This window comes from Antechinus flavipes, chromosome 1 (genome assembly GCF_016432865.1).
Source record: "Antechinus flavipes isolate AdamAnt ecotype Samford, QLD, Australia chromosome 1, AdamAnt_v2, whole genome shotgun sequence".
In the NCBI taxonomy this organism is placed as follows: Eukaryota; Metazoa; Chordata; class Mammalia; order Dasyuromorphia; family Dasyuridae; genus Antechinus; species Antechinus flavipes.
The window spans coordinates 118,698,610-118,724,739 of record NC_067398.1 but is presented as its reverse complement, the minus strand read 5'-3'; the positions used below and the strand labels follow the sequence as shown (position 1 = coordinate 118,724,739).

The 26,130-nt window shown below is 34.8% G+C and overlaps 1 protein-coding gene across 1 annotated transcript in view; it reads left to right on the top strand.

Moving 5' to 3' along the window:
• AGXT2 (alanine--glyoxylate aminotransferase 2) overlaps nt 1-26,130 on the top strand; it is a 50,579-nt gene that overhangs the window by 15,948 nt on the left and 8,501 nt on the right. Inside the window, exons 4-11 of the mRNA XM_051989672.1 lie at nt 2,834-2,957; nt 4,108-4,202; nt 8,089-8,182; nt 8,864-8,957; nt 18,917-19,017; nt 19,593-19,685; nt 22,879-23,011; nt 24,134-24,225. Coding sequence (XP_051845632.1) covers nt 2,834-2,957; nt 4,108-4,202; nt 8,089-8,182; nt 8,864-8,957; nt 18,917-19,017; nt 19,593-19,685; nt 22,879-23,011; nt 24,134-24,225 — 826 coding nt within the window. The remainder of the gene's footprint in view (nt 1-2,833; nt 2,958-4,107; nt 4,203-8,088; nt 8,183-8,863; nt 8,958-18,916; nt 19,018-19,592; nt 19,686-22,878; nt 23,012-24,133; nt 24,226-26,130) is intronic.

The following is a 26,130-nucleotide window of genomic DNA, read 5'->3' as shown; positions in this document are numbered from 1 at the left end:
AAAAATTACCCTGGCATGGATTCTGTCAATATAAAGTTATTATAAAATAAAATAAAATAGAGAAAAAATATATATATGCCCTTCTATTCAAAAGAAAATAAGTTACTAATTAGAGATGAGATTATATTTTTATTATATTTAACATGCCATCCTTCATATGTAAGAAAAATCAATCTTGTGTAAATTCTACTTTGTTTGAGTCATTAATTTAGAATAAGGCTTCTTAACCAAGGATCCATAAATTTCTTGGGTGTTTTTTATATTTTTATAATTGTGCTTCAATATAATTGGCTTTCTTTGTAATCTTGTGTGTTTTGTTTTATAAATTTATAAATATTTTTCTAAGAAGAAGTCCATTTGTTTCACCAGTTCTAGAATAGAAAAAAGTTCAAGAACACCTGCTCTAGACAATGGTACTCTGTTGTGCCCCTGATTCATTCCACACTCCTCTACCCAGCTTTCACAAACCTCCTTAACCTACTTCACCCTCTCATTACCACTTATATTAGTTTCTACTGCCTATACTCACAAACATCAAGAGTGGCTTGACAAAAGCAATAAGGAAATTCAGAAGCTGCTAAATGAAAAACTAGAATTTCACAGGATGCACCAGCAAGATACCTCATCTATCTCTAAAAGGCAGATTTAATTCCATTAAAAACAAAATACAAGCAAAGCTTTAAGAGATGCAGGAGTCTTGGTTCAATAAGAAGGCTGATGAAATTCAGTTTTATGCTGATAGTAACAATCTGAAGTGTTTTTATGATACTCTGAAGGCTTTTTTTTGGGCCAAAGACCTCCACTACTCAGTGCTGATCATCTCATTGATTAGGGATAAGGACATGATCCTAGAAAGTTCTCTTCCAGAGTGTTCTCAAAAGCCCATCATCAATCAATGCTAAAGCCACTGACCATTTACCTCAAGTTGAAATCAATTTCTTCCTGGTGAAGTTCCAACTGAAGAAAAGGTTTTGAAGGTCATTAGGCTACTTACATGGGGCAAAATGCCTGATGTTGATTCTATTTGAGCTGAAATTTTCAAGGTGGGAGATTCATTGCTCACACAAAAGTTAAAATTTTCCAGATTAAATAATAAGAAAAGATTATCCCCTAGAGCTTCAAGGATTGTCCTCCATTGTCCATCTCTCTTAAGGTACAAGGAAGAGATTGTTCTATAACAGTCATAGGGAACTCTCTCTCTTAGTCATTGCTGGCAAGATTCCTGCCAGAGTCCTCTTAAATAAGCTGATCCTTCGCCTGGAAGACAGCCATCCCTCTGAAGCCTAGTGTGGCTTCAGAGAAGGCCAAGGGATGGTTGTTAGAGTGTTTGGGGCTCAGTAACTCCAGGCGAAATGCCAGAAGCAGAACAAAGGTCTGTATGCAATATTTGTACATCTGACCAAGATACCATCAGTTGGGAGGCCTTATGAAAAATTTGGTCGTCCAGAAAAGTTCACCAGTATTTTGCATCATAACTGCAGGCTTGCCTGTGTTCTGAATGATGGATAATACTCTCCCACTTTCCCAGTCACTAATGAAGTGAAACAAAGTTGAGTGCTTGCTCCTATGATTGTTAGCATGGTGTTTTCAGCCATGTTGATAAATGTCTTCCACAGTGTTAAAATCAGCTACTATTCTGAGGGTAAATTCTTCAACTTAAAAAGGCCACAAATCAAGATTTAAAAGTGGAGGGAGTGTTGGTGAGTAATTTTTTTGGTTTGTAGATGATTGTGCACTTAATGCAGCCTCTGAAGCTAAGATGCAATAAAGTATAGATTGATTCTCTGCTGCTTGTGCTAATTTTGACCTAATAATGAATACCAAAAAAAAAAACAAAACAAAACAAAAAAAAAAAAAAAAAACCACAGGTGCTCCATCAGCCAGCCCCTCACCATATATATGTGGATCTATCAGTTATAGCAAATGGAGAATTACCTTGGGATATACTTTCCAGGGATGTCCACATTGACAATGTTCATATGGACTATTTCTGTCCAACCTGTGGCAGAGCATTCTGAGCTCACATTGATCTGATCGGTCACACCTGAATGCACTATAACATGACTCAAACAAAGTGATGTCATTTTGGTCCTCTTTGAGAATAAAAGACAACAAACAACCTTTCTCCAAAATGAACCCTCTGTTCCTATCAGGCTGACCTCTCCATTGTTCTCACTACTTAAACTAAATAGTTAGATCAGTACTTTTCTTACCTTTTCCTCCTTTCTGTTCTCTTTATATTATGCTTACTCCAGCATAAAATGTTCACATCACTGAAATTCACATTTGTCTTTTCAATATATTACAAAAAGTTACAACATTCCTCTGATGATATTGGACAAATTATTTGCACTTAATTCAAGAAGGCTGATCCCTATTTATCCCCTCAATTTTTAATATTTTGAAAAAAATCTCATTTGACTCCCCATGTAACCAAATAAATGAATTCACAATTTCTTGGAAGAGAGGAGAAAAACATTAAAGCTTATGTTCAAGATTTTTGTTTTCTAAACCATTCAAAAATAATTTAAAATCTTGGTTATTTAGTGTTAGTAGAAATCTCAAATCAATGGATCCACTCATCCACCCAATTCAAGATTTTTCTCTACAAATCTCCTGATAGGCAATAACTCCATTTCTTTGGGCATATTTCAATTAATTAGAATCACAATATTTAATGAGGCACATCTTTGGGCACTTCTCCTTGTCAGAAAGTTATTTTTTATGTTGAGCTGAAGTTGAATTCCTTGTACTACTTTTGAAAATGGCTGCACATGGAATAACATATGGCACGTTAATTTGTATGGTTCTGGTTTTCCCCTATTTTTCTCAGGAAGGTAACTGCAGCTGCACAAAAACAGCTTGGACGCCTGTGGCATACAAGTCCTGCCTTCTTACATCCTGCAATACATGAATATGCAGAGAAGTTGACAGCCCTTCTTCCTGAGCCACTTAAGGTAAAATGATTCCATTGCAAAATGATGACAGTCTCAGGATCCAAAACCCACAAGATCCCATCACTTCAAATGGAAATGAGATTAAGTAAAAGATTCCCGTTTTAAGTTGGTGTCTTTTAAGTAGGGGAGGCAGTTTGATACAGCAGAAAGAACACTGATTCAAGCAAGGACCTGGATTCAAATGGACAAGTCACATAAAGCCTAAGTTTCCTCAACTGTAAAATGAGAGCATTAATCTTGAAAAAACTAGAAAGCTTCTGAAATCATTTCTAATCCTGGTATTTGGGATCTTTTGAACCAAAAGCAAAAAAAAGAATATTCTTAAAAAAAAATAAAATAAAATAATTTATGAATAATTGGTAAAAAGAGCACTCTTCTATTTAGTTCTTCCAGTAATGGCTTTGCAAGAGTACATTATCTCCAGTTCTAAAGCTTCTGCAGTTCCTTTTGCATGGTGAGCTTTTCCTTCATTAGGCTCTTTACTGAATAATAATTCTTTGACAAGAGCTGTGATTGTGTACATCACACAATATCAAAATACCAGTCACATCATCCCAAAATCAAATTATTTTAATATTTTCTCTAAATGCAGTCAAGTATAAAGAATGGCTAAATATTGTTTATTGAATTATAATACCACTCTTAATTCTCCCCTTGTGTCTTTGGGCTTACAATATGTAGCACAGTGCCTTGTACATTCTAAGTTCTTAAATAAATGCTTGTCTTTTTTTGCATCCCGAATGCTTACCATAGTGCCCAACACATAGTAGGTGATTAATAAATTTTTACTGAATGAGTGGCTGGCCCCAGATATTCACTGAAGGTAGTTGTGAGGAGTCAGTGCACTAAATATAAATCTGACCTATTTAGAGAGCTGTTATAATGATCAAATACTTTAATATGTATAAAATGCTACATAAATTTATTCTGATGTTCACATATATCTGTGATCTCATTTAAGTTGAGAATTCTCTCAAAAGTTATATATTACAAGTTATACATGCTTACCTATACAAAAACATATAGTATTGCCAAGTACATGCTGACCTTGTCTAAGTTGAGTTCTCCTTATCCAGACTCTTTAATAATCTTAAGTGAGTTAATATTTTTAATTAAATCAATAATATTTTGTCTTACCTTCCTCCTCCAGGTAGTTTTCTTCACAAACAGTGGCTCAGAAGCCAATGATATGGCTATGTTAATGGCACGAAGTTACTCTCAAAATGTTGATATCATTTCTTTCAGGTAATCACACCTCAAGTAATTCAATTTTAGTGATGTTAAATAATAAATCTGTTTCTTCAAATCACTACGAAGAAAAATTGTCCATGGCATATTTCATACATTCAAATAGTAGGGAAGGTAAGGGAAAGGAAGAGAAAGGAAAAAGGAAAGGAAAAGGAAGGGAAAGGAAGGGGGAAGGAAAGGAAAAGAAAAAAAGGAAAGGGAAAATTACAAATATTTAATAAGTACCTACTATTTGCCAGACAACATACTAATTACTTTACAAATACCATCTCATTTGATCCTCATAACAATTCTGGAAGGTAGGTGCTATTACAATCTCCATTTTACAATTAAAGAAACTGAGAAAGAAAGAGATTAAGTGATTTGCTCAGGATCATATAAGTGTTTGAGGTTGGATTTGAATTTTGGTCTTCCTGACTTCAGGTCCAGTATTCTATCCATTGCACTACCCAGTATTCCCTCATGGTTTAAGATATGGTTATGTTGGTAGTTTATGTGAAAAGACAACCTTATACAAACTGATCTGCTTTGGATGTAACCTAGACATAAAAAGACTGGGATCAAATAACAATATCAATATACTGTACTATCCCTAGGATATGATTGTCTCTTCTAGTAAATGGAAAGAGCAGCTCTGTGATGGAGTGGATGGAGACCTGGACATGGAGTCAGTAAGATATGAATTCAACTTCAGATACAGATATTTACTTCTTTTCTCATTTGTAAATAGAGATAATAAAAGCACCTACTTCCTAGGGTTGTATAAAGTGAGATTATTTTCCAACCTGATTTGTAAACTTCAAAATACTATATAAATGCTAGCTATTTCTATGACTATGACCATGATTACAACTATGATTATTACTACTCCCACTACAATTACAACAAGAACTATGACTACTATTATTATGACAATGGCTACTACTATTAATAGTACTACTACTACTTCATCTACTGAAAAGAATTATCATTGTTCTGAGCATTTAGCTTGTGAAATTTGCACTTGGTCATAACATGCAATGGATTCTAGGCTGCCAGCTGGTGAATGACTCTTATTTCATTTGTGTGGATGTTTCCCTTAATAGTGCTAGTTATAATTCTTCCACACCTTAATAATTAGTTGCTATAATTAGAATAATTCACCACCTATTGATCAATTCTCTGATGATGTTTCTCTGAATTTAGTTAAGCTCCTCCTTGAAATACAATCTTATCATCTGTCAATTAGCCCATACCAGAAGCCTTTCCAACCCAGTGAGAGCTTACATTCCACTGACATAGTCATGGAGAAACAAGAATCACTTCTACTTCACCATGAGGCAATAGAATAGGACCTTGACAAACACTCACAAAATTCTTATGGGCCAACTCTGGGGCTAAATTCTTTTTCTATAGATACTAAACAGAGAAGATAGACAAAAAACACAAAGATGAAGAAAAAGAAGAAGAATTTAGAAGGAGGAGGAGGATAAAAAAAGAAAAAAGAAGAAATGAGAGAGAGAAATCATTTATGAACTAGGAATGTCTAATAATGTGAACAGATGGAAGGAAGAAATTATCATATCATCTTAGTTGCCCTCCTATAAGTTCTCCCTAGATGATCTCTTAAGATCCCTTCCAGCTCTAATTTTATGATCCCAACTAAATAAATTCCTCTTCATTATAGTATATGTAATAGTATGTTTTCACAATTAAGATGTACACATGTAGTACCTAAACATAATATTAACCTGACCAGAATAATATTTCCTATAAATGAAAAAGAGAAATACAATTATTTCAATTAATGTAAATGACTTTTTAACAAATGGATGAGAATTTCTGCATCCAAATAATTGTCTCCTCTTCAAGGCAAAGCACTTAGTGGACTATACATGTATTCTGATAATGCGTGCAGTCTTATCCAGAATGTTTTTGTAAGGATTCTTTCAGAATTCAGAACTTAGGAACATCTGCAGTCTCAAGAATAGCAAATCATTCTTATTTTAGGGGATATTTGACCTTGGGGAATAATCAAAAGCCATTTGGAATCAAATTCAGGTACTGGTCAGGAGTATGATGGTAAATGTTTAACAACTGGGCTCTGTATGGAAAATGGAGAAGGGAAGTAATATATGCACATACTTTAGTGTTTAATTTTTTCCAAGTCCAGACAATCAACAAATTAATATGTCAAGTCCTGATTTGTAGTGGATTTCTGAGGTATAAAAAAATGCCATTAGAGTTGGCTTCAATACATTCCCCATGGTAATCAAATAAAATGATATTCAGTCAAAAATAAGATGTGATGTTAAAGTATGGAGATAATTCTGTGGCTTGTAAATGGTCTCTTGGGGAAATTTTAGCCATGGCAATATCATTGAAATAACTGCTGACTATATAAAAGGATTATTTTGAACATTCATTTGAACATACAAGTTATCTGTTAGAATTTTTTAATTCTTTTTTTTAAATCATGCTCATTATTTTATAACCATGTTTGATATGTAAGGATAGTCTCTTCTTAAGACATACCTGAGGGAGCAGAATATAAATCAGAGTTCTCTAAACTATTGGAGCTATGTTTCCACTAAAATCTATATAATATAAATCTAACTATTTGGCAAAACAGTGAATCTACCACACTAGAATTGCGTATTAAAATGGTCCTTGTACAAGATACCTAAGGCAATATATCTAAGGCAAAGTGGGTCTAAAGCATACCCCTAATCCTTCGCTCCACTCACTAATCCCTGAAGTTGTAGAAGTGATGCCCCAGGGAATGAGTGTACCATTTATTACACTCTCATCTCATAGTATAATCAAGCAACTGACACAAGGTTGAAGTTCATCTCTTCTATACACATGCCAATAAAAAAAATAATAAAATTAAACTCTACTATCCAATCAACAACTGAACAAAAATGTGTCTTGAATCTAATTGAGAAGAATTGATATGAGGAATGTTATATCAGTGAAAGCCATAGTAAACAGATATGAAGTTTTACAGAACTGAAAAAGGAGTTCCACTAAGGAAAATATGAGTAAAAACAAGAAAATGCCAAGCACAATGAGGAAATATTATGGAATTAGAGATACCAAAAAAAGATCATCTCTAGTGAAAAACTCAAAAACAAATATAAAAAAGATTGCAGAGGATAAAAATGGTTTAACCAAAAAAATGGCTAGAAAAAAAATCAAGGAACTCATAAAAAAAAAGGAAAATAGAATTTAAATAAGAGCTCTGGAAGAAAAAAAATGGAAGAAGAAATAAATAGATTTTAAGGACAGAAGATAGATAACTTTACTCACCCTGAAAAATTTAATGAAATAATCAGAATTGATTACTCCAAAAGGGAAAAAGGAAGTTTCACAATAAATAAAAGGAAATAAAATTATTAAAAACTAGATTACATGCCAACAAAACTAAATGTTTAATTGAAATAAATGAATATTTACAATAACATTTAATAACCAGAATAGCAGAAAAAGAATTAGTTTAATCCAAATTCAGAAAGAAAAATAAGCCATAAACCAACTTCCAAAGAGGGAAAAACAATACAAAGTAGATTCACAAGTGAATTCTACAAAACTTTTAAAGAATGATTAATTACAAAAACTCTTGGCAAAAAAATAGACAGAGAAAATATGCTATCATATTCATTTTATAGGATAAATATAATCCTGAGAACTAAGGCTCTACCAGACTTTTTTATGGGATAAATATGAGATCTAAACTAGGGAGACTCAAATCACAGAAATGAATCCATAAGCTAATATACCTAATTAATACCAGTGCAAAAATTCTGAATAAAGCATTAACAAAGATTGAAATTTACATATTAAATGTATATTATACATTATTAAACTGAAATTAACATTTCCCCAATTCTTTTCTTGGCAGAGGAGCTTATCATGGATGCAGTCCTTACACCTTGGGCTTGACTAGTGTAGGAGCAATCAAGCCAAGAATTGCCAGTGGATCAAGTTGCCAAACGGTGAAGTTTTATTTTTGTGTACCTTTTCTCTAAAGGCTGTTGAATAACAAGAATGATCAATTCTCATTTGCTTAGTATCATGTCCAACATTTAGACCAGTGCCTTTCACCCCTTGGGCTCTCATTTCTCCTTAACTGAATTGAAGAGCATTTGGAAAAATGTTTCTTGGAATGATTTTTTTGGAACCTAAGTAATAATTAACAGGGGGTTTGTGATTTGTTTTGTTTTGTTTTGTTTTTAAAGAAAGTCAGGTGGGCTGGAAATGAATGCCTTGAAATTAGTTCTCAGAGAACCGGTGCTGAATGCTCTTAAATTTCCAGTCATCATTTTCACCTTCTGTCCTAATTCCCTATGCCAAAGCTCTTCACTGCCAGAATCACACGCCTAATTATCCAGCTCATTCTGTCAAATGCCCTTCTCCATAGAATTCTTGGGCAACTTGTCTCTAAGCTGAACACTAAAATAAGTTTCCTTTGCAAAGTGCCCAAATTTTAGATTCTAAGAAAAATGTTCTCTTCAGAGAAATGTATTACGGCTTTCTTCAGCAGTGAGGGAGCAGGTAGGCTAGATCTCAAAATCAAATGAAGATATATTCTTCCTAAGACTGCTTTCAGATCCCTCTCCGAGTTGGCTGTCTTCTTACTAAATCATATACTAACCTCCTTCTTTTGTCGTTATCAGACAATGTGTCCAGATGTCTTCCGTGGCCCATGGGGAGGAAGCCAATGTCGTGATTCTCTGGTGCAAACAATTAGAAAATGCAACTGCACTCCAGGTTAGATTGGAAAGAGCAAGGATGGAGGGAGTGGGGGATAAGGGAGTTAAAGAGTTGTGGGGAGAGGGAAAAATCCAACCAGAGAATAGAAATTGGAAGGAAGATCCACTTATAGGTGTAAGATCAAATAGAAAAATAGATAAGTGTATCAAGGGAGAAATTGACTTTTCACATTTTCAATGGATAGTTTTACTCCTGAGAGGCGGTACGGCAGAATACATAGAGAGAGGGAACCTGCCTCTGACATTAACTAGCTTTATGATCATATAGACATGTCATTTAAATTCTAAGTGCCTCCAGACAATCCATGAATTTATATTTCAGACTATTGCCAATCTCCATCAGTTAATACAGTTTCCAACACTGACAGCTCCTCACACCGATAAAATCGCAGGCCTTGGCCAAAAAACATCCCTCAATTGCATGTCTATGTGTTCTTTTATGCAGATTGTAGTATCAAGATTCCTACGTTTGGGGGAAAAGAAATGAGTCAGTTAAGTTTATGATATAACAATATTTGGTACTTGGAGTACATAAACTGTGAAATGATGTGCTCTATTAGCTATCACTCTGTTATTAATTTTAAGAGAAAAATGAATGTCTCTGGGATTATGGAATAATTGCGAGTGAGGAGAGAGAAAAAAAGACTTGTAAAAAAATCAACATTTCAACATTTTCTGTTCAAGAAGCTCCCAAGGGATACCAGAATGCCAACTAGAATTGAGAGCATCTGTCAAAACAACAGGTTTTCTTAAAAGCTGATGACATGTCCTGAAAACATTTGAAAAACACAGTCACAAGAAATAATTCTACATTCAAATCATGTTTTCTGCCTTCCTAATTCATTCTCTTTCCCATAGAGGAGGGCATAAAAATAATATATTCCAGTCTTAGTTGATCATCTAGTCCTGTCATGTAATTGCCATCCAAAGATGCTATACTTTTGAATAGCTATCCCCCAATTACTTCCTTGGGAAAGAAATAAAATGCTACAAGTAAAGGAATATTTGAATGGTTCAGTGTCTGGAAACGTGGAAGACTATCATTCAGCATATTGAAGCAGAAAAGAAATTTCCAAAAGTATGTCTTAAAAGATAGCTTCAGAAGGAAGAAAATTCTTAGTAATTTTATTATTAATCACTGAAATTTAGCGATACAGAATTTATGACTGTAATATGGCTCTAAAAGTATCAATAAAATGCTATGAGAAAATCTAGGAACTGGATTGAGGGAGCATAGAGAAAAAATTTTCAACTAAACCTAGAAACATAAACAGTACTATCATAGCAGTATGCTGCAAATGACCAGGACAGAAGAAAGAAGTAGTTCTAAAAACATCACAAACTGGGAACAAAGACATGATAGAAGTGAAGGGAAACTTTATACAAACCTTTCCTAGAGCTCTCCCTCTCTTAAAAACAAGGCCAGTGAGGAACTCAATTTAATTCTTTAAAGTAACATTCCAAAAAATGGATGAAATGATGAGGGGGCTTATTATTCTGGACCTGATTCAGATCAGTAAGGAGGAAGTGATGATTAAAGTAGAGTATCAAACACCTTCAGAGGAAACAGAAAAAGAGCTAAGGCAAGATACAGGATAGGAAGCGCCAGGACAGTCCCTGAACTGGTACTAACTGCAGGAAGAGATGCCATATGGGAGCTTTGTCACAAACTATACAGTTAACTGTATAGATCACAGATCCAGAGCAGAGAAGAGAAGAAGGTCCTACTGGTCAAATATCAAGCTGCAGAAATGTTGCAGTGTGGTTTCTGATCCTAGAGCACTAACTCAAGTATAGCAGTTAGCCCAGTATCTAAACTTGCAGTTCAATAGCCAGGAATCTCAGACCAAAAGGGATCCAAAGAACTTCTCAGTGGATTAGTAGTAACTGAACCCAGCAGCAGTCTACTGAGTATTCCTGGGTCAGGAACTCACAGACCAGGTCCGAGAAAACAAGGAAGAGGAAGGGAATTTTGTCCCAACCTGCAGAGAGTACTCCAGGTTTGTATTTCTGCCAATGCCAAGAAACAGCCATATATGCACAAAAATGGAGGTTGATCTCTCAACCTAGGAGAATTAAAAGACTTAAGAAATGCACCCCTATAATTTCAAGTGGTTAAATTAAAGAATGTGAAGGGAACAAGCATTTAAGCCCAGGCTTTGTGCTTAGCATTTTTTTTTTTTTACAAATAATGTCATTTGATCTTTCTATAGCTGTAGCACGTAGATGCTATCATTATCCACATTTTACTGTTGAAAAAGCTGAAGTTAACTGACTGGTCCAGAATCACACAGCTACTAAGGATCTAAAACCACATTTAAACTCAGGACTTCCTGACCCCAGGATCAGAGCTCTGCCCATTGTATCACTAGCTATCTCTAATGAAGGAATTTTTTTTTTTTAAGGAACAAGTATTTTAAAGGGGGGACGTATCTGAGGAAAGTGGGTAGGGGAATATTGTCTCAAATTAGGACAAAGGCCTGGAGTTCATTTCATTGCCAATACAGATGGTAGACTTTCTATAATTTAGTAAATAAATCTCAAAGACAGTAAGAGACTGACCCATTGTTACACAGTAAGCATCATAGTTGAACCAAAGCTCCCAATCCAGCAATCTATACACGAAACTATACTGTCTCCATACATGTATCCCATGTGCCCTGTATGTTGTAGGTGCTTAGTAACCTTCTGTCTAAATGTTTATTGAGCTGAATAGCTCTTAGAATGGTCTCCTTGCTCAATTATCCTGCCGTTGCCATGACAATGGCAATGATGATGAGCTGTGCACTCTCTCTGTCAGTGACAGCCTGACATGGAGGAACAGTGATGAACAAATTCAGCTGAAAATAGAGCAAGCATTAATTGTTGTAAAGAAGTAAATCCAGCCTTGAAACTCAAGAATAAGGTGACAGGGTAGAAGTGAGGAGGGGACACAAACACATTAGATGTGCTGAGTGTCCCTACCCCCAGTGAAAGATTAAGATTCAGGGTTTTTAAGGGTAGTTTTGGTTTTTTATGAGGCATTCAAGGTGAAGTGATCTGCCCAGGGTCACACAGCTAATAAATGCTAAATATCCGAAGAGAGGTTTGAACTCAGGTCCACCTAAATCCAGGGCAAATGTTCTATCTATTGTGCCATCTAGATGCCTGAAGATTTAGTTTCAATGCTCACTTTAACTCATTTTTCTGTGCAAACTGTCTTACTCATGCCCATCTATTTATTTAAGATATGAAGGGAAATTTTCCTCTAATTGAGGGCTAACTTCAGTAATGATAATGAAAGAACTTCAGCGACTCAGGGTATCTGTTTATCAATCAGATAACTTGACCAGGTGCAATGTAGTCTTGTTAAAAATTGTGATTCCTCCCTTCAGAGTCCTTAAGTTTTCCCTTTCCTAAATACATATCTAGTCAGGTCATGAGATAGCTCTGCTTTCTTAAAGAGTCCCATAGAAACATTTGAGCCATTTTCCATGAATCCCCATTCTCTTAGTAGCTCCACTTTTCAATACCATCATCCACAAAATAGGAACCTTCATTACTCAAACTGTCATCCTCCTATACCATTTGTATAAACTTCTACTCTTCCCTTTTCCACTAGCCTGCCTTTAGTCACATAGTTCTAGAAGCCTATAATAATACCCATGATGTCCAACAAGTCTTTCTCCATCTCTACTTAATGAAATCATACTTCTTGAAAATATGGTCAAGCATCAGATCCTTCATGAAACTTTTCATGGATTCCATTCCCCAATTAGAAATTGTCTTTCTTTCCTCAGCTCTTATATAACAAACATTTAAAGCCCTCCAAAATCTGCCTCCTACCTCTCTTTCTAGTCTTCTCTCATATTTTCACACATCTTAATTAGAGTCAAACTAATCTGCTGTTTTCTGTACATGATATTCCAACCTCTGTGCTTTGCTCATGGTCTCCCATGATCTCCCATAAAGTCCCATGGACTTTATAATAATTATCCTGCCTCATCTCACATTAATTTCTACTCCCATTTTCCTAAATGAGATTTAGCCTGAAGTAGTAGTGAATATACTCCCATGTCTGGAATGTATTTCCTCTTCATCTTGATCTCCTAGAATTCCTAACTTCCTTCAAAGTATAGTTTGAACTTCAACATAAAGTCTTTTGTGGTTTTACTGGTTATTATCATTCCCTCCTTTGGATTTATCTGTGCACATGTCCTTTCTCTTAGATCAAGGATTGTTTTCTTTTAATATTTTCAAATTGACCTTTCCACAATGGGCCCTCAACCGATTTCTGTTGAAATGAATTTTCTCTTGAAAATTATAGCTATTATTCATTATTCATTCAGCATAAACGATGATACATTCCTTTGGTATCACTAATTAGCAAGTGGTAGAAACAGAAACCATAACTGACATATTGCTACTAAGCTATTAATAGTGATAGATGATGTACCTACTAATAAAACAAGCCTTGAATTGAATTTTTCTGTCAACTATCCCCCAAAATGTCTCCCACTAGACTTCACTGCCAACACTAATTATATGTCTTTACAAGAAAGAAAACATAAAAGTCATTAGTTTATGCTATCAAATGGCTGTCCTAGACTTTATGATTTACTGTGACTTCCAAAATGACTTTATAATAACTTGCCTCCCTCATTTCACATTAATTTCTATTCCCATTTTCTTGAATGAGCCGTGGCATGGAGTAGTAGTGAATACAATACTGGACAGAGAACATAAAAGATGCAATTCAGCTCCATTTCTAGAACTTAGAAGCTGTGTGTTCTAAAGGCATGGGTACGTCTCCTACCTTCTCTGAGCATTAGAGTCCTCTATAATTCTAAGTTATAGACCCACTGCAAATTAAAATCATGACATGAAAAGCCACAGAGCCCACCTCTCCCATAAACATCCTAGCAAATATTTAAAAAGGTGTCATATTAAACAATAATCTAAAAGACCAAAAATTTTAAAGCCAGCACAAACTTCTTTTCAGCCAGTAGAGAGAATGGCAGAGAACTATGGTAAGTAAGGCACTCAGAAAAGAGATGAACCAGAGGAGATAGAAGCTAGGATGAATTCCTATAAATGGAAACTGAATCCAACAGGATTTTGCTCCTGATCTGTCAGAGCAGAACTAGGGAACAGCCAGTTCTGGATAGGTCCCTATGAAAGGAAACAGGGTCAGTCAGTGCATTTAGAGCCAAAGCAAGAGATAAAACTGGTGCAGCCTGAGGCACCATGAAACCTCTAAAAGCCCTCCTATCCGTATTCCTCTCAACAAAAGCAAGAGACAGACAGTTTAGTGCCCTGGGAATGCCAGCAAGCCTTGTCCATGTCCAAGAAAAATATAATTTGTGCTATCTGGCCAAGGTCTGCCAAGGCCACAGCCATACAGGGACAGAGCCAACTCTCAACCAGATTATGTAAACAAAAGGAAACAGAAACAGGACCAAAGATCACATTGAACGACCTGGAAACTGAGGCAAAAACTAAAGACTGCCAAAGAGAATGGAGCAGCCTAGTTCTAGATCCAGAACAATAGTGGCAAGGGCAACCATACTCCAAAGGACATAGAATCAAATAAGGCTTTCATACCTTGCTCAAGAGTGTGAAAAAAGGGAAGAAAATGGCCATGGCACAAAGTACCAATTAAGTAACTAAGACTCCGAACAAAATAAATAAACAAATGCAAACAAAAAAAAAATAATATATACTAAGAAAAGTCCCAGAGATAAATCCAGAAGAAAATATTGCCCAAATAATCATAAATAGAGCCTCAGAGAAAAAATTGGCCATAAGCTTGTAATGGTGTCTGGAAGAAGTGAAGCAAAAGATTAAAAATTAAATTAGAGCTCTTAAGGGGAAAAAAGTGACAGGCAAATAAGCAGCTTAGAAAAAAAGGCTGAAAAATTCGTTCAAGTAAAAAAATCAAAATGAAGTAAACAGTTCAATGATTCCATGAGATAAAAATAAATAAATATAAGAACAATTTTTTTTAAATTACACTACATAAAGCTTCTATTATTTAAAAAAAAAAAAAAAGACCTGAAAAAAAGATCCAGGAGAAAAAATTTAAGACTCATTTGACTACCTAAAAGCTATGGTCAGACAAAAAAAACCTGATTATTCTATTTCAAGAAATCATATCAAAGAAAACTACCTAGTTTTCTTAAAACCATAATGTTGAGGTCTAGATTTGGGGTACCTAAATGAAATTAGGGTTTAGTTGAGGTCTAGTGGCAGGTTTGGGGTACAGGGAGTGAAAGAGAACTCCCCTGCAACCCCCTTGGATTCGGTGCAAGGATACGAAGGTAAATGAGGTCCCCAATAAAATCATTTATTGGCTCAAGAGCTAGATTGATAAAAGAGGTTTATTGTTGGGTAAGCAAGGTTAAAGTATAGGTGAAGGTAGAGCTAAGGAGGGCACTGGACAGAGGGTCCAGTGGACAGAGGGTCCTCACATGGCTAGCATGTTTGGAATCTCTGCAAAGAGGGAGTCCCAGTGTCTCCCTTTTATAATGGGAAATTTAGCTTGAGGGGCTTTTGGGTGTAGCCCCAAAGTTGGCTCAGATCCCTGTCTGATCTTCTAGTGGAATTCAAAGGGACCAGGATATGTGAGTCAAAAGGGTAATTACATTAACTAGAGGGGTTTGGGAATCAAAGATAGGAATCTTTCCCACATCATTCCCCCCTCAAGCAGTTGGAACTTAAATTAATTTAAGGAAAAAGACATGGGGCAAAGTCTCTTATTGAGGCAGAATTGAAGATTTTCTCCTTCCAGAATTTTCCAAGTTCGGGGGTCCCCTCTTCAATAAGACAATGTAAAAAATAGAATCAATCATTCATCTCCTAAATGAAACCAAACCTAAACATACCAAGAAATGTGCTAGGTAAAATTCACAGATTTCAAGTCAAAAAAATACAGACAGAAAGAAATCGTTCAAGTACCAAGGTTTCACAGGAAGAATCACACAAGATTATAGGTACAAGGAGAAATCAAGAAAAGAAAATCTTGAAATATACTATTTCAAAAGCTTTAGAACCAAGGAAAACTTAGCAAAATGAGGGCGGGGGGAAGTGAACATATAATTTTAATAGAGAAATTTCAAGTATTCCTAATTAACAGACCAGATTTAGGCAGCATATTTAAAATTCAAACACAGAAGATAAGAAAAACTTAGAAAGGTAGATACATTAGAAAGATTAGAAGCAGCTAAAGGGTGATAAAGTATTTTACCTTCTCCTAGGGAAAAAATGAAAAAAGCATCCCTTCAGAATTGCATTGTATTCAAAGAAAATAAAGAAATACAAGCAAAAGACTTGGAAATGGTTTTCTTTTGACTCACTGGTTTAAGTGAAAAAAATGAGAAGAAAAAGAAATATATTAGGAAATAGAAGAAATTAAAGAATTTACTATTTTTCATTACTGGAATGTGTTAAGATAATAATAATAATACAAACCAGGATGAGAGAATGGGAATTTCATGAACTTCACTCTTATCTGATCCAGGCAAAGAAAGATTGAACATATATATAAACATGAGTATGATGTACAAATAAATTTATTAAATTCAATGGGAAAATAGCCTCAGACAAGGAAAAAGGAAACCAGGGATTAACAGAGAAGGAAGCCTCAGGGAGCAAGCAAAACAAACTTCAACTTTGATATGCAGGTTCTAAGTGGGAAACAAAAATAGAAAGTATAAGAACCAGTAATAAAGGAAAAGAGAGATGTTCTGATACCATTTCAATTATAGAGTATTAATATTAATTATATTGTATTTATTTCTTTCTGTTTTCTCTTTCTAAAGATAAGGCTAGGCACAAAGTAAATTTAAAAATATAACAGAATATGGGGGAGGGAGAAAACAAAAAATATTAAGTCATCACCATGAACATGAATGGAATGAATGCAATCATAAAGTGGAAAAACATAATCTAGATTTCAAACCAGTAACCAACATGCTGTTTACAAGAAACACACTTGAAACAGATTCACACAGATTTTTTTTATTATCCCTCAAAAGAATTAAAAAGCCATTAATAAAAATCATTATTTCTATCAATGCAACAATAAAAATAAACATTTTTAAAGATATACAGGAAAACATTATACTTAAAAATAACATAGATAATAAAATCTTATAAATTTTTGATATATACACACTGAATAATATAACATTTAAATCCTTAAAGTAGAAACAAAGCAGAGAAATAAAACTCTAAGTTAATATCTCTAATTAAGATCAATGGGAAAATATTAAATAAATTATTAGCGAGGAAAAACTATGGTAGCGTCAAAAAGAATATATTAAACCTGGATTCAAATCTTTCCTTATGGGGTACCAAGAAAGACCTCTTGCAGAAAGTAAAATTTGAGTTGAATCTTGAAAGAAGCCAAAGAAACTGGAAGGTAGAGGTGAGGAAGAAGAATATTTTAGGCAGGGAGGGCAAACAGTGAAAATATAGAGAATCAAAGAGAGCAAGGAAAAACAAGAAAATTAGTATCATTGAACTATAGAATATGCATAGAGGCAGTAAAATGTAAGAAGACTTGAAAGAAAAGGAGTCAGGTGGTAAAGAGCTTTAAAAATCAAGCAGAATGGGACAGCTAAATGGTCGGGAAGATCTAAGTTCAAATCTCAGATACTTAGTTCTTCCTGGCAGTGTGACCCTGGACAACTCACTTAACCCCAATTGCCTCAGCAAAACAATAACAACAACAAAAAAAATTAAGCAGAAGATTTCATATTTGATCCTGTAGTTGAAAAAGTTTATTGAGTGGTAGAATGATATGTTCAGACTTGTGTTTAGAAAGATCCCCTTGCCAGCTAAATATGGGATCAATTAGATTACGGAGAGACAAAAGTCAGGGGTACCCTAGCTGACTATTGTAATAATTCAGGTTGAGAGCATGAGGGCCTGTTCTAGGGTGGTGGCTATGTGAATGAAAAGAAAGTGAGCATGAGAGATGCTGTGAAAGTAAAAACCTTGGTGACAAATTGAAGGAGCTTAAGTCGGGCATCCTAGATTACATCTACCTAGTAAGCATTGTTGAGTGGGGGAAAAAAATGGTAGTGACCTCTATAGTAATAAAGAAGTTCAGAAGAAGAAAGGAAAAAGTTCTGTTTTAGACATGTTGAGTTTTTGATGATTGGGGAAGTGGCTTTACAATTTATGGCACATGAATGCAATGGAATGGTTTTATATTGTAAGAAATTGTGAAAAGGACAGATTCCAAGAAATCTAGGAACACTTGTCTGATAACAGAATATAACCTGTATGAAAGATAACAAAATATAACTCATTTATATTACTACAGTAAAACAAAGGAAAATAGCTTTGTTATCACCTAAGAATATATAGTACATTATTAACAACTACTCGTTATTTATAACTCTGGTCAATACAATGACTTATCAAAACTCCAAGACTAAATATGAAGCTTGTGTCAGAGAAAAGGTAAGTTGTAGATATAGAATGAGACATATATTTTCATATATGGCTAATGCGTGAACTTATTTTGCTTGAATATACTTACTAAATTGAAGGGCTTATATTTTGGAGAGAGGGTGATTGGAAACATTGTGAAATGGTAGATGTATGATGTAAAAAAGAAGAAAAGAAATAAAAGAACATCAATGAACTATTAAAATATATATAAAAAAAAGCAGAAGGAATTTCAGAAGGTAACTAACAAGCTATAGAGAGTTGGTATTATGTTAAATTTAACATATGCTTTTCAAAAGCAAACTGTATATAATAGAGACATATACATCTTCATGTGCAATTCTCCTTTTCTATTCTTTATCTATGGACATGTTGAGGTTTAGTGAAACTTTTTAAGTTGATAATTTTTTTTAAAAGATCATATGTTATAGGCAAGTTGCTATACCGAGCAAACTAGAGATCCTGTCATTTCTTGAATGTTATTCTCTCATGCAAAATATTTCTGTCTTTCCCATGCAGGCTGCTGCAAGGCCAAAGACCAATATATTGAAGAGTTCAAAAATACTCTGCACACTGTAGTAGCCAAAGAAATTGCAGGCTTTTTTGCAGAGCCCATTCAGGTGGGTATTTCTGGTCATGATAGACCTTTATTGGACTGAATTAAAAATAAATTACCTTAGTCCTTTTGCAGAAAACCCAAGCAGATTGACAAATGATGCCTACCATAACCTCTCTTCCTAAATCTATATGATGACACATTCTCCTCGAAAAAGTATATGATCATAGTTATACAAAGGATATTCCATGTTTGAATAATCCTTTTTCCTGAGTTTAGACAGGAACAAACCTGGACAATTCCTGATTGATAGGTAGATGTTATTTTAAAAGTTCTCTGTAGAAGGAAATTCAATCTAAGGAGGTTTATTTGTCATTAGATTCTTTCTTGGTCTTCTGGGCCTTGTGTCTTTAAGTCTATATTCTTTTCTTACATAAGAAATGAGAAATTCTACTCATTCTCACATCTATAAACACTTTGATTCTGAAGGATGTCTCACACAAAGTCTATCACAGATATATTTCTTTTAAATTTTTGCTATTATTTCTCCTCAAAACTATACCATAAATTTGTGCAGGAACTTACTTTTTCAAAATTCTTGCTCATCTCTAAACAATTCCTTCATTTGGCTTCCTGCAGGGTGTCAATGGAGTGGTTCAGTACCCCAAGGGATTTCTGAAAGAAGCCTTCCAGATGGTGAGAGAGAGGGGAGGTGTGTGCATTGCTGATGAAGTAAGTATCCAGGCAAAGGGCTCAGTATCCCTTAGAAATACTAAAACCAAGACTTGTATGAAAGAAGGGAAATGTCTAGCAAGAATTGTAAAGCTTGACTCTAAAAGAATGAGATTGGCTTTTTTGGTTGGTTTATTTCTGCCCAGTTAGAGTTGACGCATCCAAATGAGTCTGTCTTGCAGAATAATCACCTTAAAATCATAAATCCACTATAGGACTACTGCCATTGATATTTGATATTGATATGGGCAGTTAAGATACCATAGTGCACAGATCGCAGGTGTGGAATCAGAAAGATTTGTCTTCCTAAATTCAAATCCTGCTTCAGATACTTACTAGCTGTGTGATAATGGACAAGTCACTTAACCCCATGTATAGGTGAGTTTTCTCACCTATAAAATGAACTGGAGAAAGAAATTAAAAGCCACTTCAGTATCTTTGTCCAATGGGGGTCATGAAAAGTCAGACATACATGAAAACAATTGAACAACAGAGTGTGTTATTTTGCAAAACTTTGGGGATTAGATAGCTTCTCCCTACAGGAAGAATGGCCTCCATTCATTTCAGACTTAATTGACAACTAAAGTGAATGGGTCTCCTCTATTGAAATATCATCTGGCTAAATATTAGACTATCATCTCATCCTTGAATTACCTTTGCAAATACAGTAGGCTCTAGATTATCTCTTTAATGGAATCTAAGACATACTTAGCATATCAAAACTTAGTACATATATATATATATATATATTTGCTGAAGCAATTGGGGTTAAATGACTTGCCCAGGATAACACAGCTAAGAAGTATTAAGTGTTTGAGGTCAGATTTGAACTCAGGTCCTCCTGACTTCAGGGCTGGTTATCTATCCACTGCACTACCTAGCTGCCCTCCAGGACACACTTTTAATCCTGCACCAGCTTCTCACTCCCACTCTTTCATCAGCCCCATTCTGTATCCTGCTTACTGGTTTTTTTTTTTTCCACAGCAAAGTCAGGTAAAATAGCATTGTAGGATTTGCTTAACCAGTTTAATTAAGGAGGCAAATCTGATACTTAAAGTCAAATGATGTCATCTGCAATTTTTAGCCCCAATGATGACAAAATATCTGATATACTTGGTCAACATACAGAAACCTCTCTTGATTTGCAGTAGAAATGTCGGCATGATTTATGGTTTAAAATTGGGGAGAAGAGAGGAAGTGAGGGAATCTTTTAAGACCTTTGGGGGTTCTAAAATTCCACAATTTTTCATTAAAATTTTGCTTCTAAAGTAATTGAAAAGGGGTTGTTCTCAAGTAATTTTTTGATATTCCGGAAGTATACTTTAATTCCTTTCTTCACTCTTCCACCTCCACCAGTTTTAAAGGACTAAAGCATTTAAGTTATTTGCCTAATTTTATAAAGCTTCCTAAGATAAAAGAGTAAGAATTAGAACCCAGATGTCCTACCTTCTGGTCCAATGTGCTTACCATCTTAATCATTCTTATCTATTCATAAGACAGTTTGTTCAATGGAGTCCCTAGGTAGTCAGCAAGCTTTATATTAATCACTACGTACCAGATACTGTACTAAGTGTTATATATGCAAAAGAAGTCAAAAACAGTTGAATGGGAAAGAGAATTCATAAATAACAATGTTTCTCAGAACAAGATTTTCAGAAGATAAATGGTAGGTAATCTCAGAAAGAAAGAACTAACAGTGAAGGAGAGAGGAAAAAGGATTCCAACAAAAAAGAAGACAGCAAAAGAAAAAGAAAAAAGAGGAGGTTATATGTGACCAGTTTGCAAAAGTAAGCATTCTAAAACACTACTATTCCTTGTTAACACATTGCCTCCCATTTGTGAGTTTCTGCTTTAGCATCTCTGAAGAGCACACATCACCTCCTTTCCTTTTTCCCACCAAACATATCTCCTCCCTCAAAAGGTAATGGTGGTCCTGGAGTTCCTCCACCTCAAAACTATGGTACTTTTGTCATTTAATGTGCAACTTAAAATTACACTAAAACTTTTGGAACAAATATATATGAGTAAAAGTGACAATCCCTGTAGTAAGGTAAACTTCAGCCCATTCTCTGTCTGAATTATCCCATCTTGTACATAGTGGAATACAAATTAATAAGATTTTCCTATACATGATTCATAAATTCAAAAGAGTTCTGATTGAAGCTCTTTTTTGTCAAAAATCTTGGGTACACTCTGACATGATTCCTCATTCCCCTGAAGCTATGTAGGTTCCAGCTATATTCAGCCACCCTAAGTAGTGCAGTATGACAGTTATATCTCAGAAAACACTGGCTTTGAAGAGAAATGACGAGGTCATTCCATTTGCCATCTTTAGCCAAATCTTTTTTTAAATTTTTTTCTCAGTAATATTTTTTCCCAAATACATGTAAAGATAGTTTTCAAGATTCAAGACAAAGTCTTCCAAATTTTTCTTTCTCCCTCCATAACCTCCCCCAAGACAGCAAGACATAACCTCTCATATGGGTTAAATCTGTGCAATCCTTTTAAATACATTTCCATATTTGTCTTCTTATAGAAGAAAAGTCAGACCAAAAGGAGAAAAAAAGAAGGGGAAGAAAAGAAAAAGCAAACAAACAAAAAATGATGGAAATATTGTAGTTCAATCCACATTCAGTCTGCATAGTTCTCTCTCTGGAAAATCTCAAAGATTCTCCATCTTTGGCCAAATCCTTTAATTACTCTGGGTTTCATCTTCTTCATCTATAAAATGGGACAGTTGGATCTGTTGGTCTCTATCTAGTAAGCTCCCAGCTCTAAATCTAATCATCTATTACATGAAGCCTTTCCTCATCTATACACTCAATAATAATTTTGCCTTTCTGAAATTACTTTTTTAAAAATGTGTGCACATATTGACTCCCCAGAAAAATGTAAGCATCTTAAGGGAAGAAACGACTTAATTTTATCTTTGTGTACTCAGCATTTACCACTGGGCCATATATATAGTAGGTACTTAATAAATACTCATTAAACTAAATTAATTAAATAGGAGTGAATTCAACATCTAACTCAGAGCCTTATAAACAATGCTAAATAAATGTTGTCATTGTTGTTGTTGATGATGATGATGATGATGATGATATGATAATATCATACCTACATTAAAAAGTGAATTTGGAAGAAATAATATTCCTAAAAAAAAAAGCCTGATTACTAGATTTATCTTCACCAGGTGCAGACAGGATTTGGCAGGCTGGGCACTCATTTCTGGGGATTCCAAAGTCATGGAATCCAACCTGATATTGTCACCATGGCCAAGGGGATAGCAAACGGCTTCCCCATGTCAGCAGTTGTAACTACTCCAGGTAAAGCCAATGTTCAGTTTGCTTCTGTTGTACAGGCTACTGCATTCATTATCCTAAAAGATGCATGTATTTTGCTTTTAACCAATGAAATATTATTGTGATCAGCACAACACAAATGGACTAGTGGCAGTTGAAAATAAGGAGTCGGAATTGCTGATAATTCAACAAAATCATTTAATCTCTCTCTCTCTGTCTCTCTCTCTCTGTGTGTGTGTATATATATATATATATATATATATATAATCTTAAAACAGTCTGTTACCATGAAAAATTTCTGTTTTCTGTTTTCTGTGATCTAACTCTCTGAAGCATGTCGTTAGTTTCTAGGTACTCAATCTTATTTAAAGTTCACAAGGCTCCAGTAATTGTGCCAGGACCTTATGTTTTCTCATGATTTTAAGCTTAAATGCACTCTTGCTTAATCTTAGAAGGAGGGGAACATCCCAGTTACTGAAGTTTCTAGCTTCCTGAGAGTTCTCTACAAAATGTTTCAGGGTCTCAATAATGGACATCTTTTCCAAGAAAGAAGGGGTGGTATAATAGACTTGTTAAATCAAGGATTTAGTTCATCAGTCTTTCCCTACTCAACCAGTGTTGTGATCTGTAGGATTAGGAGCAACACAGAAACATGACATCAAACAAGCAGAAACCCTAGAGAATACATAGACCACTAGTTATCTTGAAACATTTTTCTCCAAAGGTCCTTGTACAATGGATATTGTAACTCTAATAAATGTAATACATTGGCCTGAATCTGACTGACTCCAAGGAATACCCTGGAAATTCATTTATATAAATTGTCTGATGTACTATTTGTTTCTTTCTCTTATTTGTTGAATGGAAGAATTAGGGATAATAGACATGCTGTATCCTTTTAGATAGACCTTGGGGAAAAGGGAAACAGAGGAAGAAAAAAAATGCCAGTTTCTTTCTCCATGTCTCTTTCCTACAATGTCAGGTAAGTATTGTCACATTGCCAGCTATTATATGAGAAAAGAGAAAAGCTGCATAATATTAGTATCAGCATGAAGAGAAAGATGGTCCAGGATGCGTGATGAGAGGCTAGAAGAAAATGGAGGGACTTATATTCTGTGCATTAGACTTTTATTTATTTTCCTGTAGAGATCGCCGATGCCTTTACTAAACACTTGAATCACTTCAACACATTTGCGGGAAACCCCTTAGCTGGTGTAATTGGATCTGCTGTACTTGATGTAAGTATCAATGACTGATTTTTTCATGCAAAAAAGTGGAAAATATCAAAGAGAAAAATCAGAATTAGAAGAAGCTAAAGCTATCTAGAGTATAATACATAATGGGGAATCATTAAGGTAATAAATATTTATTAAGGCTTACTATTGTCAGGTACTATGCTAAGTATTGGAAATATAGGTTGAACTTCCACTGCCCACAAGAAGATTCTATTCTAATAGAGAACACATATACACATATTATATACATATATAAATAGTATGTATATTCAAATATGTGTATATATTGCTTTTTGTCCATCGTTCTCAAAAAGAACCATGAAATTAGGGATGTGATGATGCATGACATGTAAGTGAATTGCATTTAACTAAGGCAGGACTGTCAAAGTCACTTGCCTCCCTTTCCCCTTCAAAGCCATCCGGGTCCAGATATACATCAGGACAGTGGAGATGGCCCTGGATGCAATGGGAGATATTAGCCAGTAAACCTCAGGATATCTTGAAAACCCAAAAGAAGGAAAGAAAGGGAAAGAGAAAGAAAAGAAGGGAAGGAGGGAGAGAAAGGGAGACAACTAGAGGGAAAGAGAAAGGGAGGAAAGAATAAAGGAATAAAAAAGTTTCCCACCTAATCAGTTCCGTTTGGATCCCCATTGGGGCAGTTTAGATGTGTATATAAAAATATCCATGTATACATTGGTATTTATATATATATATATGTATGTATATGTATTATGTATACATAATATATGCAAAATTAATAACAGGAGGTTATGAAGAGAACACTAGCAATTAGGAGAATAGGAAAAGTTTCCTATAGAAAGTATCACTTGAATCAAGTATTTTACTCTTTCCAATTACACTTAAAGAGAATTTTAAACATTCATTTTTAATAAAATTTTGAATTCCAAATGTTTTCTTTTCCCTATGACAGTAATATCAGATTATTTATGTGTAATCATATAAAACATATTTCAATATTAGTCATGTTGTAAAAGAATAGATTAAAAGAAAAAAACATGAAAAAAATTAAGTAAAAAAGTATACTTCAATTTGCATTCAGATTCCATCAGTTCTTTCTCTGAATATGGATAACATTTTGCATCATAAGTCATTTGTAATTGTCTTACATACTGCATTGCTGAAAAGAGCTAAGTCATTCATAGTTGATCATCACACAGTATTTAATTGAATCTTGAAGGAAACCTGAGATCCTAAGAGGTGAAGCTGAAAAAAAAAAGTACCTTCTAGACATTGGAGACAACCTTCACCTAAGAACAAAAACGGGAAAGGAGATTTCATATGAATAAAACTGAGTCTACCAATATGACTGGATCATAGAGTGAGGGTTGGGAGGAGTGTACAAAAAGATTGGAAAAATAAAAAGAGAAGAACTCCAAATATAACAGGACTTTATATTTTATCCTTGAGGCAAAAGGGAGACATTGGAGTTTGTAGAGCAGGAGGTTACCTAATCACACTTAGGCTTCAGCAAAATGACTAGGGTGGCAGTGTGAAGACTGGATTCGAGTGGGATGATGCTTGAGACAGAAAGACCAAGATATGAAGCTATTGTGATAATCCAGGTGAAAAATGATGAAGACTTGAACTGGGGTGACAGCTGTGTTAGTGGAGAGGAGGTAACATATGCAAGTAACATTTTGGGAGACACAGTGAAGAACATATTTTAATAATTTTCCTGGATTGGTGGGTTTGGACCTGTGATTTCATCATTGTGGGAAAATCTTATGGTTGTAACTTCCCACCAGTGCAGATGCAGTTTATCTATGACTTGCACGCTTCTTAAGTTTTCTGGGAAGCTGAGATATTAAGCAAATTTTTCAGGATTATACAACCAATTCACAACCAGCACAGGGCATGAGACAAGGTCTTTCTGGGTTTAAGTTTGGA